A 24,679-nucleotide genomic window follows, 5' to 3' on the forward strand; every position below is an offset into this window, starting at 1 on the left:
TGATACTTTTTTGAACAAAAGGCTAAATTTTACAGATCTTAAGGGATTAGTTAATAAGTCCATTTAACAGCAACAGTTATGACAAGAAACAAAAAACAACAAAGACTGGAATGGACAGAGCCAAACGTACTGGCTGTACTCGACAGCAGAATGGATTGCTTGACACTGGTGTGTGTTTACCTGATTGTCAGTCCACCTAAACTGGTGTAACGAGCAACACCCTCATGTTGCTCGTTACACCAGTTGTTTACCTGTCTCTAGTGAGATTCTGGCTTCTTCAGAGAGAAACAGTAACAAAATGTCTGACATTTAATTTTGACATGAGGCATCTACAAAATGTTTCTCAATAAAATGTTACATTTCACAGCTTAGGACAGTTAGTCCAACCCTTAAGAATTCAAACAACCCAGGTCTGTTTTCTAACTCTGTGTTCAGCCAGGACATTCTCCAGCTCTGGTAGCGCACAAACTAAACATGGACTGTAACATCGGTGACTCAGCACATCATCTCAAGACAGATGATTTGTGAGTAAACACTCACGCTGACAATTTATTAGGAGCCTAGCTAAAACTAATGCAGTGTAATACTACAGTCCTCTTACTTAATGAAAGTTATAATGTTTTTTGAGAGGTGTTGATTCAACTGATCATTTTGGAGAATGTAGTTTATGGTGTTGTTGAACTGCAAAGTCATTTTACCGACATGTGTTTCTGTCATTTTGTCCACCCTGTTTACATCACGGGATACGATGGGCTAAATAACAGAAATATCTCTCTGTATCAAGCAACACAGTCCAACAGCATCACAAACTACTTCCTCCAAAATGATCACACACAAACTGAACATTATTTACAACCCTAATGAAGGTAGGTTGTAGTAGACTGTTTCAGTTTTAGCTCAGTTTACCTAATAAACTGGCAACCTGGTGTATTAACATATTGTTTTTGTTGTAAGTCATTCATATTATCCACTGCTAAAACAATGGAGCTTCTTAAAAACAGTCTAATAACAGCTGAAACTAAAATGTCTCTGCATATTTAATTTTTGTTTAATTTAGCAGCCATTTCAGATGCTTTTCATTCAGTAGTAATATGAATTTTCAAAAATCATTTAGTTGACCCCTTATAGACCAAAGTGGAATAGACACTTCACAACGCAACAGCAGAATTAGGGGAAGGACTGGTCACATGAAGGTGACTCTGAGCACAGAGCATTTTTGCTGAGGAGGCCATAAATCCTGTCAGCTTGCTGCGTTTACATTCTTAGCATTACTGTCTCTTGCAGCGAGACACTCAGGGATACAACACACAGGCCAGCTAACTTACTGTCACCTCAACTTGACTGCACTTCATTATGCGACACGATCAGTGCGTCTTTGTCGCCGCGCTGTCGCTTAGGGCCAGGGTGGCTTTCCTTGAAACAAACAATCACCAGTGTGGCTGGAAAGGAAAAGCAATTCCTGAAATACATGTTTATGTGGAGTTAGCACTCAATCCAGCTGTACTGTTCCTTTGACAAAGGGAAAATCCCCTATTAATGGAAAGATTAGAACTAAATCTTAGTAGCTTGATGAGAAGCTAATAATGTCTAATACAGCAACTGTGACTGGCCAGTAGGGATTAAGCATTTTATGAGATTAGCTACAGGTAATCAGTAAATCAACTGTAACTCGATTACCAATGATGTCTGCCGGCAAGCATAAATAAGGGTCAAAGCAATTTATATTTCTTACTTAAAGCAAAACATATCTTAATGTGGAGCGGTGATGGCAATGACTTCTGTCACCGAGACTCACTGAACAGCCTGGCAGCAGTGCAGAGATATTCCCTTAAAGTTTTTGAGCGAACCTCGCCCCTGTAACCAATCAGAGAAGGCTAAAGTCAGGGCTGGGTGCTCACAGGCTTCTCCCGCACCGAGGCTTCAACCTAGTATCACCTGCTGGAAGGGGTCACTATGTCTGACTCATAAGCTAGCACGCTCCCTATTACCTCCACTGACTGAGACAGCGAGCACAGCGAGGATGTAGGTGAAGGGCTGGGTGGAGCGGGAGGAGAGGGAGGAGAGGGAGGGATGGGAAGAGCGGCGTGGTTTGCTTTTGAGATTGATTTCCAGAATTTGCAGCTTTAAAATGAACCTTTTGGCTTTTTTCTTCACTGCACTTGTCTTTTGAAGACTGTTTTTGATAGTAATTAAAATATATTACACTATAAAAGATTATGGTGTTGTTCTGTTTGGGCCTATTCAGCCCTACAAAGAGCAGTTACATTTTACAGAATGTCCTATTGTATTATGAAAATATAGGGTTAGTCTACTATTTAGAATAAAATCTAATCAAAAACAATGAAAAAAAGCAGTTGCTATTTGCCTTTATACAACCCAATTGTGTCTTTGTGATTTCCTTGATTCCCTTTGAATTTCCTTATTCAAATCAGGGCTATGATTATTTCAATTGTTGATTAATCTGATGATTATCTATCTGGCCTATAATAAGTTTGAAACACTCAAAAATACATGTTATGCATATCCTGAAGCCCGAGGTGATGTCATCAAGGTGTTTGTCTTGTCTGACGAAAACATTCAGTTTACATTTTTATAAAAAGTTGAAAAGCAGCAAATCCTCACATTTGAAGAGCTGGAGAATGATTAAAAAATAACATTTTTGTATTGAGGCCTATGTTACTCTACAAAGAACAGTCACAGTTTGAGTGGATGATATATTGTTTTGTTTCATGGCATTTTTAGCTAAAAAAACATGCATCACCCTTGTTGACCTTTTGCAGATAAAAGAGGCTGTTGCTTCTATATTTACCTTTCTATGACCCCATTGTGTCTGCAGTGTTCAACAAAGTTTACGGTGAAATAATCATATTTTGGGCGTTTCCTCATGCATATGAGGGGTCTTTAGGATAGAATATGTCATATTATAAGTTAAGATTTTGGGCCATAAGAATAGATCTTGTAAAACTACCGTATTTCTTCAGATATTAGGTGTCGCTAATACTAAAGATGTCAGCAGTTTCTTTCTTTGTAATGGGATGGAAAGACCACTATCTCTACTGAAGGCAAGTTGACTCAAAGGTGCACTCCCAACCAATAAAATATGAAGCCCTGCAAGCAAGGCCCACGACGTTGCTGCCTCCCAATGCTACTGCAACAACAGCTTACTGTGCATCTTAATTAAATTGTCAAGTCAGACTCCAGCCATTGCATGCCGTGCCTACGAGGATGTGATGATGCTAAAAGGAGATCCAGACCCGTGTCATCCAGCCCCTTAACCACGCCTACCGCACTGCAGATCAAAAACACCAAAGTATATCGCCTTGAGACCCGATAATATAACGATTTTAATCCACGAATTGTCCTCAAACGTTACCGTGTGTGCCAGTGACTCAGCGCTGCCCTTCACTGATGTAGAAACAGCTGGATTAAAGGCTGGAAAAGCATCTCTGTCGTGTCACCCATTTTCCACTTTCTGCCTCGAAACTAGAGCACGTTAGCTTACTGTACCTTGAGCGGTTAGTTTCTTTGAAATATTTTGACCAAGCTTTGACTTTTAGCTGCAAAACAAGGACCGCTGCAGGAAGCCCATTCAGCAAAAACCCCCAACATATCGCTACAGTGTTGCGCACCGAAAGGCTTCAATACAAAACCATAGCGGGATTCAAAAGGTTGACCACGGTTAGCCACGTCCACCCGACTTTCCGCCTGAGTGGCTACAGCAATAGTGTATTTTTTAATGTTAATTATCTGTCATCGGCCGCGGGTGTTGAGGTATGAGGAGGCGTATTTGGCATAAGAGAGGAAATAAAACGGGGAATAGTACAAACCGGGAAGCGAGCATCTCATCTGAGAAAGCCTGAGAGTTCAAAAAGCAGAGAAAAGCAGCAAAAAGAGAGGTTTATTACCAGGTCAACCGTCCTCGTTCAGCTGGTTATGCGAGTTGCATTCGTAGTGGGCTTCTGTTTCCTGACAGCGGTGCTACTCTGCTGCAGTTCCCCTCTCCACCAGCCTATCAAACTCCACTATGCAGCTGAGAGTAGAATTGTGGGATATCAGGACAGCCGGGGCATTATTTTAACAGCACACCCTCCCAAGCTCTTACACGCACACGCACACGCACACGCACATGCACAGCATGGCAATTAATGACACAAGGTTTGTTGTTTTACTGAAAAAAGCCAGCGCGAATATTGTCTATTTAAGGAAATGTGATTAAATGAAACGGAATCAGCGGTGGAATGTAACAAAGTATATTTACTTCAATTCTGTACTTAAGTTTAAAACTTAAACTTCATGCAAACAGCTGTGCCCAGCCCCCTTAAGCCACTGCTGTAACTGAAACAAAAACTATTTTAATAACAAATAAAAAACGTTCCCTGGTTCCAACTGCTTTTCTTCAGCTACTGTGTGACAGTTAACTACATATCTTTGGGCAGTTAGTTGTTAGTTGACAAAACTATGCATTTTGATGACATCACAATGGGAATTTTTTCTTTAAAATATTACTACAAAAAGAATTTAAGAATATTTTCAGTGTCGTCGAGAAATCTGAATAAATGGTAATTAAAAATTCAATCTCACGTTCCAAATTTTGATCATCTACACACCAGAATATTTCAGAATGATTTCATGGAAAATTGACAATTTACAGTACAAAAGAAAACAGGACTAATTTTCCAGTTCCCCCAAATCACCCAGTTCACTCATTCTGAGGAAGAACACCAGATCTCAGCTGTTCAACTTTTTACTTCACTACATTTCAGAAGGAAATTCAATCGTTTTTACTTCCCTGCATTTATCTGACAGCTGTAGTTCCTTTGCAGATGGAGATTTCACATATAAAACCTTTGGTGACTTTGCAAAATTTGATTTAGTACAGAAGTTAAAATTAGCTTGCCCTTGACCAGCCACAATGTAAAAATGCTGTTTATGTGTTAAGGCGACAGTAACAATAATCCAGTGATGTAATATAACACTGTCAGGAACCATTCTGCTGCATAATGAGCACTTTGACTACTAGTAGTACGTTTTGCTGCTAATACTTCTGTGATAAAGGACTTTTTCCTCAGTACTTTGCATTGTCATATTGCTACTTTTGCTTAAGTAAAGGATCTGAATACTACGTCCATCACTGGACTGAATACAAAACAGTTGAACTGTAGCTACTGAATTTCAAATAGACTTCTCAAAGACTTCCTGAGAGCACTTTATGATGTTCTCCAAATTGGAAAACATAATCCAGGATATATTAAAACACGTCAATAGGAAGCACATGAATATACTGACACACACACACACACACACACACACACACACACACACACACACACACACACACACACACACACACACACACACACACACACACACGTTGAACTCCTATAGGTACGTATATGTTCGTGTTACAAACATAGGCATAAAAGCAAGTTTTTAATTAGTGCCTGGGTTGTTCCCTCTAGGGATTTGTGGGTTTTGCCTCCCGCCTCACAGTGGGAACTTGACCCAACTCGGTCACCCATTTGACTTTTATTTCATCTAATTGCTCTCATGCTCTCAGTAGTACACTGCATGCCAACACTTACTGTACACTATGCAAATACAAAAACACACAGTTATGCACGTTACGTCTTCAGAGAATTTTCTGCTGCCGTCGCACATGGATTCCCGAAATAGTGACGGAGACATGGCAGGCACGCTTTGCAGACAGTAGACGGTAAATGTAATAACACGCAGTGCAGCGCTTATGTACAGCAGCCAGACAGCTGGCTCCTCATTCAGCCGTTAGCTAATTGTAACGCAGCTCGTAAAACAAGCTCAATGACAACAACAATGAATGATTTACATCGAAGATGTGTAATTCACATTAGAATAAGAGGAGCTAGTTTAAAGTCCTAAAACACCAAACTTACAAGCAACCAGCAATGAGGACAGAGAGTTTTAGAGCTACAGTGGGCTGACAATAGATGTAACAAAATATTCCTGTAACCTTCAATGCTGAGAGGAGAAATAATAGCTGAGGGAGGCTGTTGAAAGGACACTTTCTTCAGAGTGATCTCAAGCACTGTAATAACTTATTGAGCTGTCAACCTGAGCCTTAATGTGATACCGCCATTAACCATAAAAAGTCCAAGGATGTGTAACATTTCCGCAGTTGCTGACCTTAATGATTCAGTGTTACATGGCTTTTTAATGTCACTGTAATTCTTTCATTTCTCCAGAGATAGGCTCTTTCACTTCCCCCTTCAGCCCTCGTTTTTAAAGCAGGAGCACTACTGTAATGACAGACCTCAGTGAGTCCAAAAAAATGTCATGTACATCACCACAATGAGGCTCTCTGAGAAGACTTACTATAGAAAAGGCAGACACAACCAAGAGGGATGTCTGTTCTCTGCTCAGCCAAACAATAGCTATCTACATTTAGAGCAGGTGGAGTCTGGCACTGTACAGTCATGACACGACTGATCGTCTCAGACATTGCTCATCTGGCTCTGTCTGGCCAGTGGGTGGTGACTGTGCGCCTGTAATCCAGCAAACAATCTTAAATTAGGAGTCAGGGGTTACATAGTAGCTCGTCTGCGAAGGAAATATCAATTCTAACATGCAAGAACTGTTAAAAATTGCAAATTACAATGAGCTCATATTTATGATTTGGATTTTTTTCTTGTTAGACGTGATGTTCAGACTTCTGAAGACATCAAGTCAGAACAGTTTCATCTTAAAAACATGTTTCAAGGAGTTTTACAAAACAAATGTACTGTATCTGATTCCATTGAAAATAGTATAAGGAAAGAAAACCAAAGCACAAGACAGAAAGCAGCGTACACCAACAGGTCTATCTAACCAACCCGACAGAGTCGAGCGCATTTGATACTATCAACCTTTATCCCCATGTGAGGATAAGAACTAACTGCCAGGAGATTAAGAGGGTCGGTGTACTCGCACTGCGGAAAGTCCACACGGACTCAAATTTTGAGCTGTCTATAGATGTCCACACAGGGTCCACGCGGACACTCACGGACTTGGGCAGATGATGAAATTCACGTCACGCGAAACCCACATGGACACTTCCAAACTTGGATGCAGAAACCATGAATTGGCCTTAAGGTGTCTGTTTCCTTTAAAGCTGCAGGAAATCATTTTTGACCACTAGGAGGCAAAAGACTCTCAAACAAACTCTAAGCTAATAGGCTAATTTCACAGCATATATACTGATTGTGAGTGATGGTGATGAGTTTTTGGGTTTTTAATGGCCAATGAATTTGCAAAAACCTTCCCGTTTACTTACTTAAAACGGATCAACACAGGCATCTGCTGGGAGTCTTTTTGTCCACCTGTTACATTTATGTCTAATATTCACTCGTGTCTTAGGCCGGTTTCACCTGGTTTCATGAGACAAACATTTTGCTCTCACTGCTTTGTCTGCTCTCCATCTTTCTACTCTCAACTCTAGACCTCGATTTTGCTCTGGATGTACCGTTGGCTCATGTGACCTCCTGTGCTGGGAAGCCGGCGCTTACAGTTTTATATTACAGTTTCATATTTGATGACACTGTTTTGGTTTTGTCAGTCTGAAGAATCAACACAGTGACTAACAGCACACGCAGGCTGCAAAAAGTGTGGTGAAGTGTTGATTTTCAGTGGTACTGCCAGTGCTAACAAAGCTTTCAGAAAACCAAGAGACATTTGATTTGACTTTGATAAATGGAAATGATAAGTTATTATAAGCAAAGACAGTATGAAAAGTTGGCTGAATTTACAGTTTCAACTCTTAAAAAGTTCCAAGAAAAGTCATCATGTCGATTGGAAAATGATTTGAAAACACATCACTCTACTTTGATTAATGTGGAATATAAAACAGGCAGCACAGTCCTCAGTGAGAAGACTGAGTGTGTAACTGCTGACCAGGTTTATTCTGTCAAATTAAAGTAAAATGGAATTGAACTTTGTTATTACATAATCCATTTTTTTTTAAAAACCATTGTTAGTTAATCAAATATATTGATTAATTACATCCCTCTTAGGATAAATGCTCCATTGTACAGGAAGTAATGTTTAGATCATAATATCTCCCACTGTGTTTAACTAACAAATGATCTATTGAAAGTTTAGATGAAATGGAAAAAGAGATTACTGACATTTGAAGGAAATGTTTGCAGATCAAAAATATCAGACTTCTATACCTGGCATTCTGAGTTTCTACAGTCTATGAGTTTTCACCGTCTGTGCGTAAAGTGACTCATAGACAAGTGTGTAAGAGTGCAGATCTATGACTCCTCAGAGCGTCCAGAACAGCCCTTGGTCGGCAGGATGATTAAAACCACCCGAGACAAACAACATGTGATCTCTGGACTCTACTTAGCTTATGTGGCTGCTTAAGTCTTCACTTTTTTTCTGCTGTGCACAGACTCTTACTTCCTGTGCAGCTCATCTGCTCCGTAGCCTAAACTTGAACCTCATTAACCTTGAATCCTTGTAGCCTTTACTCACAATTTTAACAAGTATTAGCATAAGTGAGGAGGCGGTGTTTTCCCCTCTCACACATTACTACCACTGCCGCTTTCATTTTACTTGATTTAAAACTTTACATAAGACGGACTTCGCATTGAACTGGTCGGCTTACACAGCAATTTAGCAATTTAAGTTTAATTCAACTCAATTAAAATTAATTCATGTCAAAACAGTGTTTATTTAAAAAGGTAATTATGCAGCCCCAAACTTGGGATTGTAAACAGCCAAACCTGGTAAGTGTGTATGAATATGTGGATTTGCCAAGTCTCTAAAACCGGTAACCTTATGTGCCTCATCACAGCAATCCAATTTCCAGAGCTGCAGTCCGAACAAGCAACCTGGCACAATACATAATTACATTGGAGCATGCCCCTTACAATACATGGCAAATCACCCATGTGATCCAATTAAACAAACAAAAAAAAAATCAAGTCCTGACCAGCATTCGCTGCTATCCCCGGGGTCCGGGGGGAATAATTGCTGATGTAAAAGGAACTCTGCCCAAACATAGAATCACATTTCCATGTTGTCTTCAGGCTTTCATGCACATAATCAGGGAGTTTACACCACTGGATGACGTGCACTGCATTAATAAGTCATTTGTAGTTAAAGCACTTTCAAGTTAAATCCGAAACAATTGAATCTTTATGCTTATTACTGTATGCTTATTGTAGTGCATTGGCTCTCACTCTGTTCCGTGCTTCACCTCTGACTAACCAAAGCTACTATTCCCTTGCTGTCCAGCTCCGCTCAGCTGTGAATGCCTTCACTCCCAAAGGGCTGCAGGTCAGCAAGCATACATACCAAATTAGTGTCTGATTCTGACACCCCAGACTGGGGCCAGAGCTCTTAATTCATCACCCTATCTTGAGCACACCGTCATCCCAGTACACCCCCTGTTAGAAAACCTCATTCTTCTCAATGTGAAAAGAAATTTTGGCAAAGTGATGAGGACCACTCCCTTCTTGTGTTTTTTCTTTTTGCTCATAGGAAGCACATCTTATCTTGAGGAATCATAAATGCGGCCTGTATTGCTAACCTTTGGAAAGTGACTGGCTAATGATTGTGCCCTTCAAATAACTGCAGACAAGGACTTTTTCTATAGAGAAAGGGAACATGAGGTTGAAAAGAAAAACTGCAGCAGTGTGAAGAATCACTCTTCCCTTCCAGAGCTTTCAATCAAAACAGCCCGATGACCAAGCAGCTGTATGTGAAGCGGCTGAGGTGGTGACGTCACGTCATTGATTTCATTTTGACACTATGGTCCATGATACTGGATCACTTCTCTTTTCTCTCTAAATCAAAAGAACACAATATGTTCATTCTGGTTTCTGCTTTCATCTGTACTTTTAATTTGATCTTGTAAACCTAAAATAGGACACAGTGATTATTTCAGTATGAAGACTAAGAGACAAGTGATTAAACATCCTTGATATAATCCTTAAATCTGCTGTGTGCAAGTTTTATATTCTCTGTAATAATAATAGAAATGTGAGGGGACACATGGTAGTTTGGGTACAGTTAAGTGTCTGGATGTTCACAGCAGTACCCCGAGGAAATAAACTAGAAGCAGCACAACGGAGCTTTTGGCAGCAAAACAAAAAGTTCCTTCACAATAGCACATTTGAAGGGGACTTCAAATGGAGCCCAGCTTGAGACTAACCCCGACTCTCCACTATAAATACCATGTGACTGTCAAGGTGCCATCCCAGGAGCTGCAGCTTTATAAGGCAAAGACAGCCCCATACCGCTCTCAAGTGATCAGGAATCACTGCGAGATAACAAGACTCCCAACAAGCTTATCTCTCCACTCAACAAGATTGAGTCATACGAGTTATCTCCTCCGGCCCCCGAAGGCTTTGGTGATCACAAGCAGACTGCACTCACATGTCAGGTTCAGCTCAAATCAACTGACTGTGAACTACTGTACACCCGACGGGAAAAGAAAAAAGAAAATCAGTGTTGAATGCCTCAGGCTGAAGCGCTTAATGTTACAGTAAGAATAACAAGTGACCAGGCGGTCACCGTGTGACTGTATTCAAATGCATTGGAGTTCAGAAATTCTCTCTAGGGCTGCGACTGTCCATCGTTTTCATTATTGATGAATCTTCTTATTATTTTATTGTTATTTCATTATTCATTTAACTGCTTTCTATAGGAAACATCAGAAAGAAAACGTACATGACAAATTCTTAAGGCTTCAGTGACATCTCCAATTTGTTTTTTTTAGTTTAACCAACAGCCCAAAACTACAACGTGTGTTCAATTTACAAATATATATGTGACAAAGAAAAGCAGACAATTCTAACATTTGAGAAGCTGGAACCAGCTAATACTTGATCAATTATTAAATCAGTTGCAGATTGATCAATTTTGCTCTAATTAAAAATTTTAAATTTGAGAATATTTTGGCTTTTATTGTTAAAAGTCAGACATTTTCAGCTAAGGAGTTCAAAAAATTTATATTTCATGGCACTGGGAATTCAATGAACGCTCCACCTTCTAACTTACAGTATGTGCACTGTGGGAAGGTTGTGGTGTAATGTAATAACTCAAACACTTGGCTCAGCCCTTTTATTTCCAAGAATGTCTACAGATATTACTTTACTCCAACCTTTGCATGTCTTATCACTAAGTCGTGATAATGGCAGAGATCTGCAGACTTTCTTTTAACCTTTAACCCCTCATTTCTGACTCACTCACACTCACGGCCCTTCCATATACTTCACGTTGCCACACACAGCGGGTAAAATAATCTTCTTCTCCTGTAGTACAGTGTCAGTGCTATTGATCATGAACTAAACTGACGGTAATATTGATTTAAATTCCTGAGATGAATAGTCGGAGATAGTCTTTATCACTGGTAATATTACATCAAAACAACAAAGGGAAATCTCTCAGATGTCTGCAGCAGGAGAAGCAACAGTTGTAGCAACAGTTGTGAACATGAATGACTCTTTCCTTGAGCCACAGAAATTAGATTTAATCTTGTTACATCATCCTGTATGGGGCGAGGAATGTAAAAACACGCAGGGCCAATTTCTCGGAGGAGATCGTTTTCTCCTTCTGAGCAAAGGTCATAAGGGTCACAAGATGAGCTCTCCTGTAGGCCTTTCAATCATGATACCTAGTCCGCTTCTTCAGCCTCTACACCTGATGAAACTTACAGTTTTTGAACATATGCTGCATTCCACTCAAAGTCTGAATTTGGAAATTCCCCTCTGCTTGCCCATAATTACAACCTTCCTGTGTTCCAGTGGCCCTGCTTGGAAAAACCAGGCAAGAAACAAGGTCACCCACAAAATTTAAATACACTTTCCCCATGTTAGAGTTAGTATCGCATAATTTACAGCATATACTGTACGGCAAAGTTTACAAGCTGGTGTGGAAGTACAACTTCCCTGTTTGAGTTTAATGTCATGATTTCAGGACATTTGAACAGCACAGCTTTCTAGTGAAAGCTGCCAGTTTATGTGCTGTGAGACATCATCTTGGAAACGTCTTGTTTGGAAATAATGCCTCCTGAGTTTCCTGAATGGAATTCCACTTTAAAAAAAAAAAAAAAAAAGGTCCTGAAGGTTTTTTTCCCCCTCAGTCAGCTTCGTACTATGAGTGAAAGGATCCTACATGATTCAGCCAAATTTAGAACAGAATTTGTTTGGCATTTAACTTTGCTGTATTGGTTCAGTCTCACCCAGACTGACGACTAACAACATCGTTTTTGTCATTTTCTTAGTAAAAATTCTCATAAAACAAAAAAACAAAAAACAAAAACCACTGTACACTACCTGCTCAGCAGCAAACAGACACTGGAGGACAGAGGAGGCCACAAAGCTGAACTCCAGATGATTGACAGTGCTGCTCCAGAACTGCCAGATGTGTAAATAAGCAGATGTCATATCAACCTAAATGGTGATGGTATGTCAGTGTTGTGTCCACAGCTTTGCAAGGTTTAAGATTTGAAGTCAAGATTTAAGGGGCTGTGCGGTTGTCAGTTGTGTTGTTGGAGAAAACAAATGTTTGACTGTTATAGAACGCAGCACACAAGCTTTGTTTGTTTGTGGCTTTGTCAGATTTTTAACTATACTGGAGTACAATTTCAAGGAGTAATCCAACACTCCTCTTTCTGGGAACCCGCTGCCTTCGGTCCCAGCTCCCAGTACAGGCAACTGTGACATAAGACAGCTATGGGTTGAAATAACTAATAGCTCCCCTGCACGCACGGTGTGGCATATCTCAGCAAAACTCCCAGATCAGGAGGGCTTCTTATCGTCCATGAATGAATGAATGAATGAATGAATGAATGAATGAATGACTGACTGAATGCCGTACAGAGAAACGTGCAGGACTGTACACGTCACCACCAGCCAACGAACATGACATCTCCCACAGACTTTGCCCGGCCTTATCTCCCTGGTCCTGTTCATTCACCTTCATCATTCACCCTCATAAACCAGATAAAACTACTGAACTGTAAGAACGGCCGTGTGGCGATATAAAAAGCAATAGTCCATCTTAAAAATATATGTCTAAAACACTAAATATCCAATAAAACTTCATTACAGCCATACAGACTTTTAGGACATGAGAGAATTAAAAAAAAAAAAAAAAAATTGACCATGCAGTAAAAGTGTTGAAGTATTTCTCATAGTCTAAATGTGCAGTCCAGAGTCCATGAAAGAGAGTATTAAAACAAAGAGCTCTTCCTTCTTTGATTCATTCACATTTCTATTCTGGGGAGAACCTAAACGGAAACACATGCTGTGAGAACTTCCCATTTCCGAACAGCCTGTCTGTGCCCAGCTAACTTTTGATCAGTGTGTGTGTGTGTGTGTGTGTGTGTGTGTGTGTGTGTGTGTGTGCGTGTCAGGGAAAACAAGCTGTGCTGGCTCAGCGGTTATGAGAAGAACTGAGTAAAGACACAGCCAAAGGAAAATGCTGATGAGGAGTCTGAAGATATGTCACCATGACAGAAGACAATCAGCACGTTCAAAGGCCCTCAGCACAAAGTCTCACAGAGGAACAGTCAGTGGAAAAGAAGAGGAAAGAGTGGATCTGCAGGTTTTGTCAACACTTTTGTGCAAGAGCTATCAATCCTTAACCCTTAATGACATTTTAGCCTCCTGTTTGACCCTGTGGCTTGAGTTAGACTAGCTAAATCAGACAATTGTCCACCCATGTGTTTATTTATTGTGTGTGAACTCCTGGAGTTTCATGTATCACATTCCCACCTTTGTGAATGAGCGCTTGTACTCACCATTTCACATTTCAAGTTGTCAGGGAAGCAGCAGGTCGCGGTGTATTGGTTGGAAAGCCAAGTGGTTGCCACAGAAAGACAAATGGGAAAGCGAAACAAAACAACTGTTACTGAGTGAAAACACATTGTGTCATATTGTGGAACAGACTCTGCCAGATGTTAACAACTTCTAACGGTGCAGATAACTCGGCCCAAACTAAGCAAAAACACACTTTACTTGTACTGTCCCGAGACAGACACTGTCCCGAGACAGTACAAGTATGTGGGGTAGTTGAACGCGGTTGAACACCGCACGAGAAGCTCACAGAAACACAACAGTACACTTTACCTGACTCGAACGAGCGGAGGCAGAAACTCGCTGAACACCAGCCGAGACCAGTGTGTGTTACCGGACACCAGGAATCCCGACACGGGGCTCGTCAGGGTGAAAAGGACCAGACACCTGTAAGCGCCTGCTTTGGCAAACCTTCGCAGAGCTGGCCCCTGCTAACCCCGCCCATCCCGCCTCTAAAACGGCCCCCATTGTACTCATAAACGGACACGCCCACGATAACAGGTCAAGCGGCATTGACCCAGCGCCACCTGGTGGTAGCTTACAGGAAGAGGGCGTATGTGTGATAATGATCTTTATGTCACATGACCACTAGATGGCCACGTTAGATGCTGTTATGATAAATCTGCAAAGCAAGGGCAATGTCCATAAAAGGTGACGTTTTAAAGTGAACTTGTAGAGTTGACAACAAGTGCTACATAAATGTGAAAACCAGTGGCTGAAGAAACATTCACATCCTTTACATTCTGTAAATGAAAATAGCAATATTAAAATATAGTTACAAAAATACAAGATCTGCCTTCATGTTACCGCAGTGAAAGTATGTAGGTGTTGCCAGGAAAATGAACTTCAAAAAGCAAACATCTTCATTATGCAGAGGAATGATTCCTGTGAGTGTGATATTATTATAGTGTTGGATTATATTATTTATGTATAAATAGCATTTTAATATTGTGAATGGTCACAGTGGAGCTATTTTCAGCTGTTTATATGCCACATGTTAGTTTAACTCTATAAAAAACCTCATATTTTAAGATGATCACATAATCTTTTTTTTGTTTTTGCTACACTGAGCTAAAATTAATGCAGTGTGATACAACAGCCCTGCAATAAATCCTGCCTACATGAAGGGTATAATGTTCAGTTTTTGATGAAACTGTATAACAAGCCGTTGTTTTATGATCATTCTGGGGGCAGAAGTTTGTGGTGCTGTTGAACTGGATTACGTTACAATGACAGGGTGTTTCTATGATTCTGTTAGTCCCATTTATATCAGTGAGGGGAGGCTAAATAACAGAAAACTTTCTGTGCATTATGCAACATTATGCAATTCAACAGCAGCACAAACTAAGTTAACTTAATGTGTAACATGTAAAAACGTAATCTTCAAAAATAACAAGTAACTTACTACTGTTGTCAAAAAATACTAAGTAAAAGATAAAATACTGTTGTATGTAAAACATCTTCTGAAACCTTGTTTGGTAAATGTATAGAGAGGCATAAAATGGAAATACTTAAACCATGTAAATAAAGTGCTTTAGTAAATGTGCTTAGTTACATTCCACCACTTGCAAAATGAAACTACTCCAGCTTTTCCAGCCCTTGAAAACCTCTCAAAGATCCTTGATGGTTCAGGTATCACGTTCAGATGACCACTCTTTGACCCTGAGAGCTCAACGCACTGCAGCTTAAGAAAAACTTGTGAAAAAGACGCAAACAATTCAGAAAACATCTTCATCAATTTGACAACGCATGCGCTGCAAATTCACACAACACAATGGTCGTGTATCCAGGAGACACTGAAAAGAAAAAGAAAACCCACGCTTGTGTCCGTCGGTCACTGAACGGTTTGATGAGTATGAAAAACGATAGGAATAGTATGCTACAACCTTCGAACACCTGTGGGAGAATTCTTTCCTTCCGACACCATCATCAAAATACCACATGAGAAGATATTTCCCGTAAAAAAAGAAAAAAGGCACTGGAGTTAACGAGGCTTGTGGTGGCAGTTTATATTAGTTTTTCTTTTCATTTGTCGCCCATCAGCAGATAGGTCTCTGCTAATTTCCCTCTTTAAAAGCGTAGCCAGTTATTAAAAGATTGTTGCAAAGGTCGCTTATAGGTTATTGGGCTCAGTTCAGTTAACACAGATAATGTACCATCAATACCACTGCAGTCTTCCCCAGTAATGAGAGGTGCTGCTAAAGTCCAGGGAAACAAAATCTATATCTATTGGTCGGCCACATGCTCTATCACACCTAGTCCCACTTGTTTAAGATTTCCTTTCATCTTTTTAATTTTTCTTAAAAGCAGGTAAAAAAAAAACATTTTTGCAATGGCTGCATTTTAATCTAACACCACACAAGGACACCTGTCAGACCCTGCAAGAGGTGTTACAGTCAAGTTTATTCAACCATGAACGTTTCATATAAACAAGTGTGCACATAGGGAAGACCTTGTCCTCAAGGTCCTGATCCTAAACCAAACGTCTACCTGAGATTCAATTCAGTTCACCTATTCACATGGTATTCACACAACAATGTAGAGAAATAAATCTAGGCTATTTTCTGTTTTCTGTGGCATGTATTAATGCTACAGAACAACATGTCGGACAGTAGTTCTCAGTGACAGTTTTGGCAATTCTACAAGCTACAATGTTTGTCCTACTGTTATACAAAAGAAAAGTTAAAACTCTTCAGATCAGATCAGGTTTTCTTTTTTTCTTTTCTTTTTTTACAAATCTTTACTAAATCTTCTTACAAGTCTTTAGTATTGCTCTTGCTACATTGAAAAAAATAGAAAAATTACATCTGAATATTGAGCTGTGGATGTGGTATTTATAAAGAACCTTGCTCTTGAGTGTTCATGGCTATGTTTCAATAGTCCTTAGCTGCTTACTCTCCACATTTTCTTTCTGTAATGGCCAGCTTCACATCAGCAGTCGGAGAAAACGGTACGAAGCAAAGAACAAGACATCAAAGAGTTTTAAGAGGCTCATCAGCAAAAAAACAAAAAACATATTAGTCTAGTATTCTGCAGAGGTGCTGGGTGTCACCAGGTCGTCCTCTCCCTGAGCTTCTTCCTCCGCTGCTGCTGCTGCTGCTGCTGCTGCGTCTGTTGCTACTTCCTGTTCGGTGGTCACTAAAGAAGTGTCTGTGTCGGGGGCTTCGAAGGACTCGCCCCCCAGATCAGTCAGTTTGATGTAGCCCTTACTGTTGGTGCGCTCCAAACGAGGGCAGCTGAAGCGCCTGGCTCTGTCGCCTTGACTACACACAGACACAGACAGGCTGCAGCGTCGTGCAGACCTGGGCTGATCCGTGAGGGAGTTGAGCGACAGCCGCGACCCCATCGCCCTGGCAACAGGTGATGGAGGAAACAGCTGGGTCCACTGTGGTTGAGGCTGAGTCTGCGGCGCCCCCTGCTGGTCAGCTGTGTCTGTGGATATGTCCTCATGGCTCTGATGGGGTGGGGGGGGGTCTGTCATCAGGATGTCTTTCTCCCTGGTGTCAGTCTCGTCAGTCCGGCTGCTGCTGGCCTGTCCTTCCTCGCTAATGTTTCCAGCAGCAGCCTCAATTACGACCCCTTCCCCCGAGCGCCCCTCTGCCTGCGCTCTCTCAGACTCCTCCACCTCACAGTTGTTCAGTTTGATCACGGGGAGGGTGAAAGCGTTCACAGAGGAGGTGACGATGGAGGTGGTCTCCCACTGTCGGGGCTGTGGCGCCTGCTTGCTGCTATTGCTGTAGTCTTTGTAGATGCTGTAGACAGTGTCTGTGAAGGTCTGGACATCTCTGGACCAGCTACGAGGCCTGCTGGCTAAAGACGGGTGTCTAAACACCTCATCGCCGCCTAACTCGCCCTGGAAACTAAGTCCAGTGGAGGGCCAGGAGCTGCGAGTGAGCATCCCACTTGCAGGGAAGGAGCCCGACGGGCCCTCGGCGCTCCTCGACTGAGTGTAGTTCACCAAACCGTTCAGAGGGGAGTACTCCTTCGACCGTATGCTGTGCAGATCTATCACCGTGGAGTAAATATCCCTCAGGTTGATGATCTTAGTTTTCTTGTCTCGGTTTTCATGGAGGACTGCATTGGCGCAGATGAAGAGGAAAATGCCGATTCCCATCACCAGCGGTCCGAAGACTTTCAGATTGTCTGAGTACAGGTAATTGTTCAGGAAGTCACAGAGGAAGCCACAGTGAGGGGAGGGGTTGGGGGCGCTGCTGTTAGCATGGCTCTGGTTGAATACATTTGGCTGGCCGGAGGGAGGCTTATTACGGGTCAAGTTTGAGGGAGCAGGTGGACTTTTGGAGTAGCTCACCCTGTTGTGGTACGCTCCAGTTCTGCGGCGCGCCTGGTACTCGTGCTGGTTCTGGCTGGGCCAGTAGCCCAGCACGGCCATAGAAATCCCCACCATGAGAACTATAACTCCAACAGCGGCCACCAAACCGGCCGGGGAGCACAGATTGAGCTTCCCCTTCACCACCACCACGTCGTTCTTCTTCTTTTTTTTGGATTTCCGCTTCCTTTTGTTTTCAGCTCGGTTCTTAGAGCGGAGGGAATCCTGGCGCCTGTTCATGCGCAGCAGGCCCCCGGTGGCTATCATGGTGGTGATGGGACAGCAGGCTTGTCACTCAACCTGGCAGGACACAAATCAGAAAAGAGAGAGCATTAGGTTAATGATATATGTGATCAGCAGAAAGTTTAGGCATATAGAAACAGCCACAGAGCAAATATGTTCATTCCATAAGAGATTACATATGTAATCCAGATTTAATACAAGGCTGGATTACCCACCATGCAAAGCCCCACGTTCACTCTGTGACAACTACTTTGTTATATTATGATCAATTTCAAATTTGCATGGTGACATGCACCATTAAAACACAATATAAACAGAAAAGTCAAGGGTGTAACAATTTAGTTTTTATACCTTTAAAGGTGTAAATCAATCACCTTCTTACGATGAGTGATGGAGTTTGACATGAAAACATGCTTCTATGAAAGTGTTGGTTATTTCACATTGGGAGATTTCTGTAGTTCCTGTTTTCTCTGTGTTCCTCTGACTAGTTTAAAGTGGTCAGGACCCAGGAAGAAAAATATTATCGCACGTACGTCTGGGCATCTATCAGGATTAAGCGACAAATGTGACAGTCCTGATAAAAACAGCCAACAATGTCTTTTTCTTCAACTTTAATGTTGCTTGATTTAGTCATTAATATTTAATGTTATAGAGAAATACTTAAGATTCGAAGCTATGCTTTTGTGGGCTTAAACAGGAATATTGAGAAGGGGGGACTTAATGGAGTCGCATGGCTCATTGTTGCACCTTGATCCACTAGTGAGTTTATCCGGCCCTGTATCGGAGATTATCCTACAGGTAGAGCAAACACAGCTTCTTTGCACAAATCCAGCTGAAGGCAGATGCAATATTAGTCATCAGATGGACACTAAACCACCAGATAACATCCATCTGCTGCTGCTGCTGCTTCTGAATCTATAAATACGATGATGTAAGCGAAACAGAGACAAATACCCAAGTTGACAGCAGAGAACAAGGAGTGCTGTTTATCTATATTCAGCTGTGCCGGTGCGATATCAGCCTATGAAAATGTAATGTGTCCAGACAGGAGGCCAGCAGGCATGTTCTCTCCACCTAACCCCTGCTTCCTTACTCTCCTCTCTCTTCCTGCCTCTCCCCTCTCCCACCAAATCTCTCCTTCCAACACTCTCCCTCCCGCCTTCCACCCAAATCCCTTTCACCGTCAAACAACGCAGCTGTGCCTCGAGATGACAGCATCCCTCACATGCAGCAACATCGCAAAACACGAGCTATTAGCCCTTTGTTTACACACCGACAAGATGTTTGGATTTGTTTTCTGATTACGCTGCACAGACGAGTCACTGCTGCATGAGAGCAGAAGCTGTGGTCCACCAGCACTTATCATGATTACAGACATCTGCTGATGAATTCCAGCCACATGTGGTGAATAATAATCAAAGGATAAGGCTGATGAATTAGACAGAGCCTGGCTTGATTGTGCTGGTAGCTATGTATTTAATTTGACTAATCACGGCTAATTGTGTGTGACTTAGGGCTTAGGTTCATGAATAACTTATTCCACAAATTCCTTTCAGAGCAGCAATTAATAAGAGATTTTCAAAGGTTGCTCTGGGTCAAAATAATGATGGCGAAGGCCCCTCGAAATCCCTTTATGACCCAAGTTATTACACGCAGAAAAGTAGGCAAGAACACAGAGCTCTGCACCTGAGCTTCTGCAAACAACACACCCGGTACTAAGCGACGTTCTCTGTATATCACATCCAATAACCACTCAAATGCCTCCCGGGTGAGAGCAACTCAACCTGCACTACAGCTGATAAAGCGTGGGAGGACCTCTCTTTCAATGTGTGTGTGTGTGTGTGTGTGTGTGTGTGTGTGTGTGGGTAGTGTGTGTGCGCGCGCGCGCGCGCGCGCGTGTTTGGGAAGAGAAGGGCAGCGGTAACGTGGACCAGGAGTGGGTGTGGACAAGTCGGGTTGTGTCTCTGTCTGCGGTGCTGAACAGGAAGCTGCCAGCTCCTCGGTTTTTTTTTTGTCTCCCGTGGAAGCCGCACGTCTGGCAGGCAGGATGGAGAAGGAGGAAGATGAGGAAGAGGAGGAAAGAGGAGGAGGAAGGAGGAGGAGGGTTTGGTTTCAACCGCGCTCAGTCCGTCCGAGCTGCGGGGGCGCATATTTTCGCGCAATGTTGCATGAGTAATCGACTGTTGACATTACAGCGCATCTGTTTCCCTTCTGCTGGAAGAAGCCCGTGAAGCAAAATATGAGCTGCCGTGGAGCTGGAGGTGCCCTGAAAATGTGCAGAGCCGCAGCAACGCATCGCGCTCAAACACAAAGCCCAAACACTGTGGGCTTTTTTTTTTTTTTTTCGGGGCTCACAAGGTGCAGACAGATGACAAACATCCACACCTCTACCTCGGCCCTGACGAAGCCCATGCTTTCAGAACTAACACTACAACTCAGAGCCGTGCGGCAATAATTAAACCGCTGTATAAACGAATAATAGTAACTGATTGGAAATGAGCCTCTAATATGCAACATCGAAGCCATAAAAAAAAAAAAAAGTTTAACTGGATAAAATAGGGCTTCGGTTAAAATATGGACATGCTCTCATCCCACTGCCTTTTTTTTTTAAAAGAATTTACTTTATGCCCATCACAGATGTGACAGATAAGACACCGGATGTGTCAGACAGACCGACACACCAAAATCCCCATTTTAATCTCACGGGTAAAAGTAAAGGGACTGGAGTGCGTATTGCTTCAGAGTCCAACGCCTCCCTCACATCAAAACTCTTGTCCGTCGATTTATTCGGGATCAAAAGATATATTCTCCAACAAAAGCGATCTGTCACTAAATGGAAAGGACTTTTCAAACCTGCTTTTACTTCGAAGCCTGGAGTCTGCGAGGAATCAGATGCGACTATAAAAAGACACACGAAGAAAGAAGCTCGAATATTCAGCTGGAGGTAGAGGCGCGGGGGGAAGTGGTGGTAATACGAATGAAAAATAAAATGAAATAAAATAAAATAAAAGCATTAAAAAACAAACAAACAGCGCGTCTCTTACCAGAAATTGTGGCTTGACAATCAAGCATCTTCAAAGGGCGCACTCCTCGCTCAGCTCTGCATGTCGCGGTGCGCCACTTTGGTGCCAAGGCTGGAAGAGTGGTTTCCACTTGAACGCGGATTCACAATAGACCGGCAAGGGGCGGGCCAACTGCATTTCCATTGGTGGTGATTATTGGGCAACGTGAAAAACGAGAGCTGCTGAGGACCTCTGTCATACTGTATGTTATACTCCAAACATTTCCAGATGTTTTTTGGGTTGGTTTTTTTGGGGGTTTTTTCCCCCTAGATTTTTCTTTCCTTTGTGGAAACAAAAATCACTAAATGTGCTGATCTGCACTTGGTTGTTTATGTTATAATAATATGTTGTGTTTTTGCCATGTAGTCAGTTTATTTGTGCATACTGGCCCGGGTATTCCCATGCTATGCTGTTAAAAAACACACAATGCATGAAAAAAAATGCTGTTAAGGGATTGAAATTGCACATGGTGTAGGGTGAGGTCAGAGACAGGCAAATTTAAATACACCAAATTCATCATCTCCTGCATCAGTCCCCTCCCTCTCCCTTCCTTTCCCCCTCAGGTTACATTTTCATAATTGCTGATATGTTGCATCCTCATGTTCAACTAAATGAAATATGACAGAGTCCAGATGTGTTTCAGTGATGTGAGACTGGAGACAGAGACAGCAGCTATACACTGGGCAGGAGGAGAGGGAGCGGTGGGGGTAGGGGTGTTATAGAATAACAAAGCTTGGTGCTGATGCTCCAGAGAGTTGACTGCGAATTTATGACCCAGAAATGTGTTTTGTTTATGGCATAAATTAGAGGGAACAGAGAAGACTCCAGCCTGCATGCCGCAGTCAGAGTCAATGTATGCACGGACATGGGAAATAATCCAGAGGAGGGAAGGGAGGTTTAAAGAGCTGTATTTAATCCGTGGTGTTATCCAGTACTCTGGAGGTCTGGAGGTCTGGGCCAGCTTTCAGTATAGCTCTAAGCTTGTGCAATATAGGAAGATACAGTGACACACAGCAGATGTTTCTGAACCAATGACAGAGGCTTATAACATCTTAGGACGTGAACAACTGTTCCAAAATATGCTGTTCCAGGACATCCAACAGAGAAAGAAAGGAGCTAGTATAATACAAAATCACTGACTAAAAACATCTTAACAGTCTGAAGAAACAAGATGAAATTCATAATAACTTAACTTGAATAGAGGCCTAATGATGGAGAGTTGCTGTCATTCCTAGAGAGGCACAGGTGGAAGCTTCACCAGCCTGTCCAAGTGTTCTTACAACCTCATCTCACTTATTTTAAGTAGCCATGGATGAGCAGCTCATTGCTAAAAATGTTAGATATACTGTATATATATTTTTATATATATATATCTTAGACTTCCTAGATATAGCAGTGGAAATGATCTCTTCAGTTTTAGCAGTAGAATCCTCACTCACATCGCGAACCTGCTCATCATTCCCCGAGTACGAGCCCTTATTTGAGAGATTACTTTCCGCCTCAGCAACTCTTGATTCCAATCAGCAATCAGTTTGAGAACGCACTCTGAGATTTACAACAACTTTACGCTGAAACATGCCCTAGTTCCTCTGCATTTCAAACAAAGCCTGGTTTCACTCCTCCACCCACTAAACGAGGCCTGGGATTCACCGTGAGCTCCCCCAAACGGATCTGTGTTGACAGTGGCTAATGTGCTCTGTGCCAAAGACTTGTCAGTACTTGCTCTGCCTAATTAATTAAATATATTAAAGAGGAGAAAACAAACTTGAATTCATTAGTTCTTTTTTTTTTTTACACAATGCAGTTTCCATGACCTACAGGTGAAAAGAACAGACTGCAGACACTTGCAGAAGCTGCAAAAATGTACATTCTCTCTATCTTGCCCTAATGATTTCACCTCACATACTTAATCATTTCTTATCAACACATCCCCAGGTAATTAAACTCTACCAGAGCAGGCTGATGATTGGGGGGGGGGTTGCATTGTCACAAAGAAAGAAAAAAGAGAATATCAAAAAGACAAAAGAGGGGAATGAAAGGCAGAGGAGGAGAGATTACATAGATGCTGAGCTTTTCTGATGTTGCACTCTCCTAATACTGGAAGTTTCATATTTGGGAGGGGCGTCCCCATCCACCCTGCAGCAGTAATTAAATAATTCACTTTAATCCTTAGTGATCATATCATGTCTGTCACAGTTATTTTAGACAACCCTCTCCCATCCTGGCCGCTATGAACGACGTGTCTCCTATACGCAGTCCTATCCAAGCCTGATCAGATCTGCTCCTATAAACCATTTACTGCTGCTTATCAAAAAAAATAGATCATCCCTCACACATCACACACCCCAGGAGACACGCAATGCACCACAGTGGGGGCTCACTTATACTGTAGTGTCAAAAATAGTTCCACCGGATCACCTTCCGAAACCTTTGCTACTGCATCCGCACAGCCACAGCACAGAAGAGGACAATCCAATCCACGCCGTTTCACTTGGTCCTCTTGCTTCCTTTACTTGTCAGACAGTCTTTCTCTCAGTAATAGGCTAGTTAACAGCTACGGGATCTGTCTGTAACAGCACCGCGAGCTGCAGGGGGCTCATTTCATTTCTTAAGCTCGAGCTCTAGCGGCTAATTGGGAATGTGGAAACTTGGAATATGGGCTCAGTGAGAGATCAACTCCCTCCAGGAAACGTTGTCATCATTACTGCCGTAGTTGCTGCAGGAGTCAGAGGGCTTCACAGCGGGGAGAGATAAAAAGCTGTGCAGCCTTCTGAGGCCTTGGAAATGAAGACGCGGTAGCCGAGAGTGTTTTAGAGATTTGTGGGAAATGAAGGGTCATCAATTACACCGAAAACAACTGCACTGAGTTGTTGAGGAGTGAGGAAGCTGCCTCCTGTCTGGTTAGACATGCAATCAGTGCTTAAAGTATAAGGCTGGCATTATGCTATATTTTTCTTACATTTTTCTAATCAGCAAATCCCATGAAAGGACCAAAATGAACAATGTGTTCCCTATCCAAGTGCATTGACTCCTGGTGAAATCATAAATCTTTAAAAACAGGTAAAGAAAAAAAGAAGAGGCTCCATAATGTCCTAAAACAAACAGCTGGGCGCTGCTGTTTTTAGCAAATATTACTCAAACAGGAGTAAATAGTGCTTTTGTTTGAGGACTGTTTTCAGCTGTGGATTGACACATCATGTTCATGGTGACAAAGAAACACTCACCTA

General features: G+C 42.0%; 2 protein-coding genes across 3 annotated transcripts in view; both read right to left on the reverse strand.

Annotated features, from left to right (window-relative positions):
* The window catches only part of epb41l3b (erythrocyte membrane protein band 4.1-like 3b), a 51,813-nt gene extending 37,568 nt beyond the window's left edge, over positions 1–14,245 (reverse strand). The window contains exon 1 of one of the 2 annotated variants that reach the window (XM_056391054.1): positions 14,094–14,245. The gene's annotated coding sequence lies outside the window, so the exon portion shown is untranslated. Of the gene's footprint in view, positions 1–3,905; positions 4,038–14,093 lie in introns of those variants that run through there. The other variant, XM_056391051.1, reaches the window with a different exon arrangement.
* Positions 14,246–16,202: 1,957 nt separating this feature from the next.
* LOC130178271 (transmembrane protein 200C) lies at positions 16,203–23,199 on the reverse strand. The gene is made up of 2 exons (XM_056390350.1): positions 21,435–23,199; positions 16,203–18,447 (listed from the first exon to the last, which is right to left on the reverse strand). The coding sequence occupies exon 2, from the start codon at positions 18,412–18,414 to the stop codon at positions 16,843–16,845; it is 1,572 nt and encodes a 523-aa protein (XP_056246325.1). The 5' UTR covers positions 18,415–18,447; positions 21,435–23,199; the 3' UTR covers positions 16,203–16,842.
* Positions 23,200–24,679: the final 1,480 nt, after the last annotated feature.

Source organism: Seriola aureovittata, chromosome 12 (assembly GCF_021018895.1).
Source record: "Seriola aureovittata isolate HTS-2021-v1 ecotype China chromosome 12, ASM2101889v1, whole genome shotgun sequence".
In the NCBI taxonomy this organism is placed as follows: Eukaryota; Metazoa; Chordata; class Actinopteri; order Carangiformes; family Carangidae; genus Seriola; species Seriola aureovittata.

Coding starts and splice junctions, on each gene's coding strand:
- LOC130178271 (XM_056390350.1), bottom strand. CDS start 18,414: ATGATAGCCACCGGGGGCCTGCTGCGCATGAACAGGCGCCAGGATTCC.